The sequence below is a fragment of the Dama dama genome, chromosome 13, assembly GCF_033118175.1.
Source record: "Dama dama isolate Ldn47 chromosome 13, ASM3311817v1, whole genome shotgun sequence".
Taxonomy (NCBI): domain Eukaryota; kingdom Metazoa; phylum Chordata; class Mammalia; order Artiodactyla; family Cervidae; genus Dama; species Dama dama.
In genome coordinates this window covers 41731074-41743494 of record NC_083693.1, presented here as the reverse complement: position 1 = coordinate 41743494, position 12421 = coordinate 41731074, and the positions used below count along the sequence as shown (strand labels likewise).

The following is a 12421-nucleotide window of genomic DNA, read 5'->3' as shown; positions in this document are numbered from 1 at the left end:
TGTGAGGGTCAAAAGGGATGGTGTTTCGTAAAGCATGAAGTTGGCATATGGTTTAGATTGTGGTTATCAGGCAGGACAGAAATAAATATCCCCATGTTGTACACAGGAAAACAGAGACCCTCCCCTCCACCCCAAACTTCCCACAACTTACCTGGCTCTGAGCCGCACCTGGAGGGAAATTAATGTGAGGGCCCTTGATGTCATCAAGGCTCGGTTCTCATTCTGACAGTGCTCTGAGCACTGACCTTGGTCGTAGACTGATCCCTGGTGCTGGTTGCAGACTGAGCCCCCATCACTGGCCACTAACTCCCTTAGTAACGTTCACAACCAAACCTAAGTTGGGCTTGGCCGAGAAGAATGGATGGCTGGGTTCCACTCCTCTCCAGTGCTGTCTCAGGGGCAAAGTTGGTGCAGCTGTGGCCTGGCTAAACTCTCTGGCATGGTTTCCCTTCATCCTGGACTAGATTCAAAGCCACTGCCTGTGCCCAGTCCATTTCTGTCCCCTCCCACTGGTCCTCCTTGTGGGGGATGATGGGCCCATGGTACACTCTGAGCAGAGATTGCCTGTGATGAGTCATCCTTGCTCACAACAAGGGAGTCTGGCATGAACAGCACTTTTTCTGATTTCTCTGCTGCAAGGGAATAACGTCTCAAATCCATGTGTTCAAGTACAGCCTTGAACTGGCTGTTTCCCACCCTGGACTCTTCAGTCCAATCCATTACCAGGGAAGCATTTCTCCAACATGATTTCCAGGAGTTCCCGGAACACTGGCTTGTTATAGCTGCTTCTCTACATGTAGTGACCAGCACCTTCTCTGAGTATCCTCTACGGTCAGATGGGAAGCAAGGCTGACTTCAAACCCTCTCATCTCTTATCAGTCCCAGGAGAGGTGAATGGTCAGGAAAGGGGCAGTGGCAGATGCTGGGCCTGGGAAAGTTGGAGGGTGGGTGGGGAGACAAAGGGGATGGGTGGAGGGCAGGCACAGGATCATGGTTTTGATAAACTTGATTTACTACTGGGTCACAAATGTCAGGGCAGTCAGGAAGCTGAAAGACTTCCTCTCCTGCCCCAGTGTCAGACAGATGGAAAAATGAGGTCCCTGGCAGAGGAATGTTCCCAAGATCCCACAATGACTTGGGATCAGATTAGGGGCCCAAAGGGTGGATTCTTTATGCTGAGGATCAGCCTTGGGCAGACGGCACAGATTCCACAGCCCCTGAAGCCAGAATAGGACTCTTGAAGAAGGCCCTGGGGAGACAGAGGAAAGGCTCCAGGGAAGAAGGACCTTCCTAATGATCTGAATTGTCAGCTCTGGGACCTCTGGTTGGAGGGGACATAGGGTCACAGTTTCACATCACCAGATGCATGGCAAGATGCAGGCTGGACCATACTGTGGGAATGTGCCCACAGTGAGGGGAGCTTGCTTGCTCTCTTGGCCATGTTTCTCTTTGTGGGACTGAAACCAAGTTGTATTCCTCACAATCCTAGGGTTCCTTTGCTTGACCTAAGGGTCTGCTCTCCTTTCTGAGCCCTCAAGATGCAGAACAGCTCCCATGAGCAGCCCCAGAGCTCTGCAGCTGCCTCTGGCTGGCCACCAGGCCCTGGAGACATAAGAGACACCTGGACCCACAGTTAGAGTGTGTATTTGAGGAAGACAGTTGGGAGAGGGCCCCCTCGGGGGGTGTTTCTTCCAGGAACAGATTAGGTCAGAGGAAATCACGGGAGGTAGGTGTCCCTCCTTCAAACCAAGGGTCTGCGCTGCAGCTTTCAGGCGGTGAGAGGCGCTTAGGCTCTTGCCTCAGTGCTCTTAGCCAGGGCCTCCCAGATTCTGCCTGCCTGTGCTTCGGGGCCTCTGCTGGCTGCATCCCCCTGGGGCCGGCCTTCCTGCACTTTCATTGCTTGCTTGTCTCTCTGCCACTGGGCTGGCAGCTCTTTGAAAGCCAAGTATTGCAGGGTAGGTTCTCCGGGAAGCAGACTGGCTCAAAGTATAGCATGCTGGATGCTCTTCAGGGAGCGCTCTGGAGGTTGATGAGTGTAGAAGGGAGGGGAAGAGGCAGCGAGGGGCAGAGGGAGAAGCTGAGCTGTTCTGCAGGCCCCACCCAGCCCGGGCTCCTCACTGGGAGCTTGGCATGGAGCGGCCCCGCACAGTCCCACACTGAGCTGAAATAGCTGGGCCTTTGCACCCCAGCTAGATCAGTCTTTGGATACAGATCGCCCAGAGAAGGGCATGGCCCAGGGTAAAGCAAGTATCTGCAGCTGAAGCAATCCCTGGACGGGCTGACAGCTATAGTCCTCCTGCCCTGGGCCCCCAACACCAAGTCCTTCCCTGAAAGGAAATGTGGGCATCACATCTCAGTGTCTACTGCCCTGTGTTCTTGTGGGCTTTTGAGAAATGCTAGCTGAAGGAATGAATAGATTAATTTGAAAGAAGCCCCTGAAACATTTTGGCCTTATTCTCCCCATCTATGAAATGGATATATCTTTGACACTCATGCTATAAAAGGCAAAGCTCGCCATAAACCCCAAGCTCGTCTCATGGAAGGCTGCAGCCTCCCTTCCGTTCTCTCTCCTTTGACACCCCAAGGTTGGGTCTAGGGCCCTGAGGGGTGGAGTGGGTAGTGGAGGGTAGGTGGGGTGGGCTTGGCAGTTTGTGGTTGCAGTTTTAGGGGAAACCACAGCTGCCTCTGGTTCAGGGCGGTCAGTGAGGCCCAGGGAAGGGGAGGTTCATATGCAGGGCAGGCCTTGGGCAATGAGTCACCACCCAGAGGAAAACCACAGCTTCAAGAGCCCCAAGGCCCAAGGAAGGGTGGCAGATGAGCTGGGCGAGTGCCAGGTCTCAGGAGCGGGGATTTGGACAGCCTCCTTACTCCTAGGGCCAGCCCTGTTCCAGCTTGCAGGGCAGCACCTACCGTATGCTATGATAAAGGCAGGCTGAGTCACACATTTCTGTGAAACAGGACAGACCAAGAACAGAGTGACCCTGAAAAAGAACCATTTCTCTCTAGTCTCCAGCTCCCCACTCTCTGGGGAAATGGGGGCAATTCTTGAATTCGAGAAAATTCTTCTAAGATATCTGAAGATTCAAAGACTTCAACATTGCTTATATATAAATTTACCATCATCTTTAGGCTTCCCAAGTGGCTCAGTGGTTAAGAATCCGCCTGTCAATTCAGGAGCCACAGGAGACTTGGGTTTGATCCCTGGGTTGGGAAGATCTCCTGGAAAAGGAAATGGCAACCCACTCCAATGTTCTTGCCTGGAAAATCCCATGGACAGAGGAGCCTGGCGGGCTGCGAAGAGTCAGACATGACTGAGCAACTGAGCTCACATGTGCCATCATCACTGTGGCCTAGAAAGGCTGCTTCACACTGCATTCATGTACTGATACCTCAGTAACTGTGAAATGTCTGGTTTTTTCTCTTTCTTCTTTGTAGGAAAATGAAATATTCTGGACTCTCATCTTGTGTGATGAAAGCTAAAACAAGCAAATGAACAAAGATATAATGTTTCCAGACCGACTTGTTTATACCTTCTTGAAAGATACCTAATGCTTCTGACAGAGCAATAAGAAAACTGAAAGATGGTAGAATAGTAATGAATCATATCACCATTGAATTGCCTTCCAGGCAATTCCATCATTCTCTTGTTTTCTTATTACTTTAGTCTCTGTTTTTAAAAAGCATGATTGAGAATAATTAATGAGTGATGATGAAAAATAGTTCCTAAGAGGGTGAAATAGCAAAATGTTTTAAGATCTAGGATATATTTTGAATTTACAAAGGATCCAATGGATCAATACAGTAATTGATATATTTTGGACTTATAAAGAATCCAGTGGATCGTTTTGGTAATTGTAAGAGAGAACAAGCTTTATTCTATTAAAAAATAATTGAAATCTCTCTTTGGTTTTTGGAAGACCCCTGTGAAAGGATAAAAGTCATAAAATAATCAATTCTTATTAATAGTTAAAGCTGCTCAGAAAAGGAGCTTAAAAATTAAAATTCAGTCTGAATGACCTTGGTGGTATACTAAGAGTTAAAATAAAATTCCCCAAGGGGGATTTAGCTGAAGGTCCACTTTTCCCTATACCCAAATAGGGAGGAATAAGCAGAGACTGTGAATTTGACATAAAATGAGACCCTATGCAAATGACAAATGACATGCAAAAAGATGCAAATAAATGAAGACAGTAGTGAGGGCCCTAGTGCTCTGGGTAGACATGGAATACTGGCTTCCTCTGGTTGGATGGTTGTTCTAAGAAAGCTGCCCCGTCCTCCTCCTAGGGTCTTCCACATGGCCCCTCTGGCTGAGAAACTTAGGCCCAAAGACTATTCTTGCTTTCCTGTTCCCTCTTCCAGTCATTTGCAGAGACCCCTGTGGCCCATTGGGAGCCATTAAGACTTGGATTCCAGGCTCCCGCCACTTCCTTGCCACTCTGCTGTCCCTGCTGTGTGCGCCCTGGGGCTGGAATATGGCACTGGATTCAGTGCACTATGGAGTCAGGACAACAGGGCTTGGTGGATAATTCTATGGCACCTCCTGATCCTTCAAGGTCTGTCCACTTCTCTTACACAGCCCCCATCCCCACCCCCATGCCATATGTTCAACTTTTCCTCACAATAGTATAAACAACAATAGTTTGCAGGGACTAGACATCAGGCAAAACAAGGTTATGATCTTTGACAGATGGAGGACACACAAAGTGAGCCCCATATTTAACCAACTTTCTTCCTGAGGCCATTTTCCAAACTGAGATGCAGCGAGCTTAGACCAAACAGGAGGTGACATCTCAAAAAAAGGTTTTAAAATAAGTAAGGATAATACGTTAAAGAGAATAGAGCAAAAGATGGACAAAATGGGTGAAAGCTTGAGTATTTAAAGAGAAAACTTGAATCTATAAGAATGAAAAAAATTGGTGTTATAGATTGCAAAATATCTGAAATTAAGAACTCACTGAATGGGTCTAACAGGACACTGTATACAGCAGAAGACAAGATTAGTGACCAATCAATAGATAATATCTGGGTTGAAGCATAGAGTGAAAAAGAATTGAGGAATAAACAGAGCTGAGCATAAGAGATGTGTAGGACATGCTCAAATATTTGCATAAATAATGACTGAGAATTTCCTAAATATGATGAAAGGCATCAAGCCACAGATTAATGAATATCAATGAGGATTGAGACACTGCCATTTTTGTTGCTCAAATGTGGAGTGAGAGGCTGAGAGTGGGAGACGCTATCTGCTTCCATCCTTCACAATCTGGTGTACCAGGCAAAGCTGGCTGAGCAGGCCGAGCAATGTGATGAAATGGTGAAATCAGTGAAGAAAGTAGCAGGGATGGATGTGGAGTTGACAGTTGAAGGAAGAAACTTCCTATCTGTGCATATAAAAATTTGGTTAGAACTAGAAGAGCTTCCTGGAGAATAATCAGCAACAAAGAAGAAAACAAGGGAGGAGAAGGCAAACTAAAAATTATTTGGGAATATCGGCAAATGGTTGAGACTGAGCTACAGTTAATCTGTTGTGACATTCTGGGTGTACTGGACAAACACCTCATTCCACCCCTAACATTGGCTGAGTCCAAGCTCTTCTATTATAAAATGAAACGGGACTACCACAGGTATCTGGCTGAATTTGCCACAAGAAATGACAGGAAGGAGGCTGTGGAGAACAGCTTGATGGCTTATAAAGCTGCTAGTGCTATTGCAATGACAGAACTTGCATCAGCACATCCCATTCACTTAGGTCTTGCTCTCAGTTTTCCCATATTCTACTATGAAATTCTTAATTCCCCTGAGCATACCTGCAGGTTGACAAAAGCAGCTTTTAATGATGCAGTTGCAGAACTGGCCACACTGAGTGAGGGAAGCTATCAGGACGCTACACCTATCACATGGGTGTTAGTGATAATCTGACACTATGGACTTCAGACATGCAGGGTGATGGTGAAGAGCAGAATAAAGAAGCACTGCAGGATGTGGAAGATGAAAATCAGTGACACATAAAAGCCAACATGAGAAACCATCTCTGACCACCCCAGACATTCCCATCCCATCTTGGAAATTCCCCCATTATTACTAAGAACCACCAAATCTGACTTTTACATATGGCCTCAGACTTTAGTTCATGCCCTGTTGGGTTTTTTTTTTTTTTTTTTTTTAATGGTTTTCTGAAGTTCTTAAAGGCAAGAGTGAATTTCTGTGGATTTTACTGGTCCCAGCTTTTAGGATCTTTAAGAACACTAACAGGACTGCATAGAGGCTTTTTCAGCATTACTGTATTGTCTCCTGCAGATGCGGCAAGATCACCATTAGCAATGGAAATTACATTCAAAAGCTATTAGAATTTTATGTGATGCAAGCATCTAAGAGAAAGGTTAATCACACTACTGAGGTGTATGTAGTATCATTTTCCCTTTTTCTAATTCTTTAAATTGAGTTTTAAACCAATGTTTAAAATTAATTGGATCTTAGCTTGAGGTGGTTAAAGGTTGTTTGGGGAGTTTTTTGTAATGGTTTTGCTATTAAAAAGTGTTTCTGTTGAAATGTTGAAAAGCACGATGCTCGTAACAGTTTAACAGTTGTGGCTGCTCATTCTTGCCTACTTTTACTCTTCCTCTGAAGCAGGTTAGCATTGAAGGTGTTATGGAAAAGCCAGAATGCATGTTCAATTCTTTGTTTCTTCTCCTTCCTTCTCCCACTGGGTCCCAGCCCTTCCCTCCTTTGCTCCCTCAGCATCTTTATTCAGTATGTGTAACTTGAAGCTAATTTGTACTACTGGATCTATGACTTGAGCCATAGATACAGGATCTGTATTGTTCTTACTGAAAAACAGCATGGATTAACATTAAACTGAAATAAAAGAAACCCAAATAAAACAAACCTAATTTTAAATAAAACAAACAAAGCTAAACCTAAATAAAACAAACTCCAAATATTATAAGTATAAAGAAAACTATACCTAGGCCCATAAAAAATCTTAAAAACAACCATATTTTAAAAAATTAATTTGTTTTTCGCTACACTGGGTCCTCACTGAGGCACATTAGCTCTTTGTTAAAGTGATCATATTTTTAAAGAGTGAGAGTTAGTAACCAGTTAACAATACAATTGATGGCTAACTATGGAAGTCAGAAGACAATGAAATGACATCTTTAAAGTGCTAAAGAAAAAACCCTACCAATCTAGAATTCTATGCCCAGAAAAATATCCTTCAGAAATGAAGGGGAAATAAATGTGTTCAAAATTTTGGCAAGTGGACAAAAATTCAAAGAAATTGGTTTGTCACTAGTACACATTGGCAATACAGGAAATTTTTATGGGAATTCTTCAGGATGAAGGAAAATGATCCCTGAGTGAACTGCAGGAAGGAATAAAGGCATAGCAAAAGATTAAAATGAATATAATTATAAATGAATATTTACTAAAATAACAATAGGGAATTCCCTGGCAGTCCCATAGTTAGGACTCCACATTCTCACTTGCCAAGGGCCAAGATTCAATCCCTGGTCAGAGAACTAAGCACACTCACATGGTCAATAAATTAACCAATTAATTAAAGAAAAACCCAACTTAAAGCTAACAATAATATCATAAAATTTTTAAAAAGTTTTTATTGGAGATGATTTACTTTGTTGTACAGCAGAAATGAACACAGCATTGTAAAGCAGTTAATCTCTACCCCCTATTCTACTGCTCTAGGTCATCACAGAGCACCACGCCAAGCTCCCTATGCTGTATAGCGGCTTCCCACTAGCAATCTATTTTACATACGGTAGTGCATATGTCTCATAAGATTTTTAACATAAAAGTAAATCCATGTCAGTATATAAAAATACAAATATATATTTAAATATATAAATAAAATTATACACACACACACACACATGCACACACACACACACACACACACATGGGCTTCCCTGGTGGCTCAGATGGTAAAGAATCTGTCTGCAATGCAGGAGACCTGGGTTCACCTGGGTTGAGAAGATCCCCTGGAGAAGGGAATGGTTACCCACTCCAGTATTCTGGCCTGGAGAATTCCATGGACAGAGGAGCCTGGCAAGCTAGAGATCCATGGGATCTCAAAGAGTCAGACATGACTGAGTGACTTTCACAACACAGCCTAAACTTGGAGGCTTCCCTTGTGGCTGAAATGGTAAAGAGTCCACTTGCTTGCAATGCAGGAGACCTGGGTTCAATCCTTGGGTCAGGAAGATCCCCTGGAGGTGGGCATGGCAATCCATTCCAGTATTCTTGCATGGAGAATCCCATGGACAGAGTGTGTGTACATATATATCAGCACCAAAGATGGGAGTTAGCTCTTCTAAGGTATTTGCATTAAGTACTAACTGTGAAAGAACTAATTTATAGTAAACTGACGTAATCTCTAGGATGAACACTAATATCGTAATAAAATAAGCAATTAAAAAGCTAGCAGTAGAGCAAAATGAAATAATAACAAATTTTAAAAAGTTGATTAACTCAAAGGAAAGTGAAAAAGGAGGACTAAAAGTACAAAGGATAAATAGAAAGCAAATAGGAAGGTAAATCCAACTATGCCAGTAGTTTTAATTAATATGAATAGTATAAATATGTCAATTAAAAGACAAAGATTATCAGACTAAATAAAAACCAAAATCTAACCCTGCTGTTTACAAAAAGCTCACTTTAAATAGAAAGATGCAGGAAGGTGAAAGCTAAAGGTTACAAAGTGATGTCATATAAATACTAACCCCTGAAAAGCTGATATGGACACATGGACATTAGAAATTTTTAAGTTAAAAAGTATTATAAGAAAAAAAAGTATTATAAGAGAAAAAGAAGACTATTTCATAATAACCAAATTCCTACAGTACTATCCATTTGGTCCAACTTATATAGCCAGACTGGGAGCTCCCCAGGTGGCACAGTGGTGAAGAACCCACCTGCCAATGCAGGAGATGCAAGAGATGCAGTCGATCCCTGGGTTGGGAAGATGCCCTGGAGTAGAAAATGGCAACCCACTCCATCATTCTTGCCTGGAGAATCCCTCGAACAGAAGAACCTGTCAGGCTACAGTCCGTGGAGTCGTGCAGAGTCAGATGTGACGGAACTACTGAGCACGCACACATATACAGCCAGACCAGGTTATAAATCACTAACTGTGAACTGGCTGCCCTTGCCCATCCCCAGGATGTACTGGGGCTTGTGAGAGCTGCCCTTTCAGCAGCTCCAAGGGGGGAAGGTGTGGGTCAGGTTTGCTCCTGACCTCTCCGTGTTTAATGTTCAAAAGGGTACCCAGGTGTGACTGACCAGGCCTCCCTCACCCTGGGCAGGCACTCACTCACTGAGGTCTCAGCCTGAATCTGGGGTGTACAACACTCCAAGCTTGACTTTGAAATGTAGTCTTGCCAGGATTCCCATTCCAGGACCTGTGGCCTTATACTGGAGGTTGACAGCCCCTGAAAAATCCTATCTTGTTTGGCCTTAGCCTCTGTTCCTATGGACAGTGACTCTGCAGGCTCCTGACTATGGCTCAGCCACTTCCCTCACCCCAGTGGACAGGCAGGCCTTTGTTGCCCACTTATTGGGCAGGCTGCATAGGGCAGGACCCACAGCTCCCCAACAGGGCTTGACCGGCCTTAGCCACACCTTTTGCCTGCCTGCCTAGTCCCTATCCCTGCTCACCTGGGCAGGTTCTGACCCACTTCAGATGATGACCTGGGCTAGTTTTGGTAGAGACATGTCAACTTGTCCCCAGTATTCTTTCAAGTGACATTATCTATCCTGTTGGAGTCTTATGTTCTCTGTCAGATTTTATTAGTTGTGGCAGGTGAGTGGCACATGATGATTGTGATAAATGATATGAATTAGTTTTAACCTCATTCAAGGTGCCGTGGGCTTGAAGAGTATGAGCTCGGCAGACAGGCCTGGGCTTGAATTCCATCTCTGTGATTCTGACTTCTTTTGAGCCTGAGCGTCCTCATCCTTAAAATGGATTGTATAGAATAAGTAAAACAACATATGCGAAGTGCTCAGCACAATGCCTGGCCCATGTGTGCGTGCATGCTAAGTTGCTTCTTTTGTATCTGACTCTTTATGAGCCCATGGACTATAGCCTGCTAGGCTCCTCTGTCCATGGGGATTTTCCAGGCAAGAATACCGGAGTGGGTTGTCATGCCCTCCTCCATGGGATCTTCCCAACCCAGGGGTCTAACCTGAGTTTCTCACATCTCCTGTATTAGCAGGCAGGTTCTTTACCACTAGCGCCACCTGGGAAGCCCTGCCTGGCACATAGATAATGCTTAAAAACACAGATGGTAGATTGTTATTTCTGAGCACCTCAGCTATGTTACGGAGAAGGCAATGGCACCCCACTCCAGTACTCTTGCCTGGAAAATCCCATGGGCAGAGGAGCCTGGTAGGCTGCAGTCCGTGGGGTCACAAAGAGTCAGACACGACTGAGCGACTTCACTTTCACTTTTCACTCTCATGCATTGGAGAAGGAAATGGCAGCCCACTCCAGTGTTCTTGCCTGGAGAATCCCAGGGACGGGGGAGCCTGGTGGGCTGCCGTCTATGAGGTCACACAGAGTCGGACATGACTGAAGCGATACAGCAGCTATGTTATAAATATTCTAAATAGAGAGACCATATTTCTATTTTGTTGTGGTGGGTTTTTCTATTTTTTTATTTTTTGAATTCCGGAATATTTTAATTGAAGGATAATTGCTTTACAGAAGTTTGTTGTTTTTTGTCAAACCTCAACATGAATTGGCCATGTGGCTGATTATGTTACAGAACAACAAAATTCTTTAAAGCAATTATCCTTCAATTAAAAAATAAATTTTAAAAAGAAAAAAAAGACTATACCATAGATAATATATTTACAGTTTAAATAATAATGATATAATTAATACCAAGATACTTAATTCACAACTAGAAAATAAAACACATCCAATTCCTTGGAGCCTTTTGTATCTTTTCCCATATCATATCTCTTCTCAGCACTCCAGAGGTTGCCACTATCCTGAATAGTATAGTGTAAGTAGAGGCCTTGTGGGGGGCAGTAGGAGACACACCCACTCCTCATAGCCAGGAAGGTCTAGTGGAAGCCAGAAACTCTCATGCCCTCCCAGCAATAACAGATAATACTCCCCACTCCAGAGTCAGTGGGGGCCGTTACGAACTGAATTGTGCCACCCCTATTCATAAGCTTAAGCTATAACCCTTGATAAGACAATATTTGGAGATAGGGCTCCAAAGAGGGTAATTAAGGTTAAACATGGTCATAAAGGTGAGGTCCTAGTCCAATAGATATTCTTATAAGAAGGGGAAGAGACACGTGGGATGTCAACGCACAGAGAAGAGGCCATGTGAGGACAGGGTGAGCAGGTGGCCAGCTGCAAGCCAAGGAGAGAGTTCTCACCAGAAATCAAACTCCAGCACCTTGATCTTGGACTTTCCAATCTCCAGAATGTGAGACAATAAATTTCTGTTGTTTAAGACACCCAGTCTGTGGTGATTTGCTATGGAAGCCTGAGCTGACTAATACAGAGGCAGAGTGGGGAACCTGGATGTCTAACCCTGCCTTGCCTTAATGAGGTAGCACCTCACTTCCTCTGCTGGACCAGTGTTAGAGGAAGCCAGCTAAAACCAAAAGTTTAAATAAGATCCAGAGTCTCATAATATAATAGCAAGAACACCCAGGTTTTAAAAGAAAATTACTTGTCACACCAATAGCCAAGAAGATCTCACACTGAAGGAAGAAAGAAGTATTAATAGATACCACACTCAAGAGTCCAGGGATATCTGATTAAGATTTACAAACAGGTGTCATACAATGCTTTAGTAAGTGACTGAGAGCACATCTGAAACAAATGGAAAAAGAGAAAATCTCAGCAAATAAATATACAAAGAAGAACAAAATGGATATTTTAGAACTGAAAAATTCACTAACCAAATTAAAAAACTTGGTAGATGTGCTCAGTAGCAAAATGCAAGGGGACAGAAGAAAGAATCCACGAAGCTGCCCAATCTGGACAACAGAGAGAAAATAAACTGGAAAAAAAAAAAAGTGAAAAGAACCCCAGAGACCCAGGGGACTATAAAAAAAGATCTACTATTCATGTCATTGGCATCTAAGAAGGAGAGAACATGTAGGACAGGATATATTGTGATGGTCATCCTTAGAAAATACAATCCATGTTGCACAGAACTGTAGTTTTCTGTTTCATTTCAATATTCTATGGTGTGACTGAACCACAAGTTTTTATTCATTCTACTGTAAAGGACATTTGGGTTGTTGCCATTTTTATTGCTATTTTAAACAGTGCTTCTGGGAATATTCTGTTCATGTCTCCAGGAGTGGACTTGCTGGGTCAAAGGGTATGTGAATGTTCACCTTCACAAATAATGTAAAATTCTTCTTCAAAGTG

The 12421-nt window shown here is 43.7% G+C and overlaps 1 protein-coding gene and 1 pseudogene across 1 annotated transcript in view; both read left to right on the top strand.

Annotated features, from left to right (window-relative positions):
• Positions 1-3459, top strand: part of PPCDC (phosphopantothenoylcysteine decarboxylase) — a 44844-nt gene extending 41385 nt beyond the window's left edge. Inside the window, exon 6 of the mRNA XM_061158980.1 lies at positions 3436-3459. Coding sequence (XP_061014963.1) covers positions 3436-3443 — 8 coding nt within the window. The 3' untranslated portion in view covers positions 3444-3459. The remainder of the gene's footprint in view (positions 1-3435) is intronic.
• Positions 3460-4687: 1228 nt separating this feature from the next.
• LOC133068011 (14-3-3 protein epsilon-like) lies at positions 4688-7403 on the top strand (annotated as a pseudogene).
• The last annotated feature ends 5018 nt before the right edge of the window (positions 7404-12421 follow it).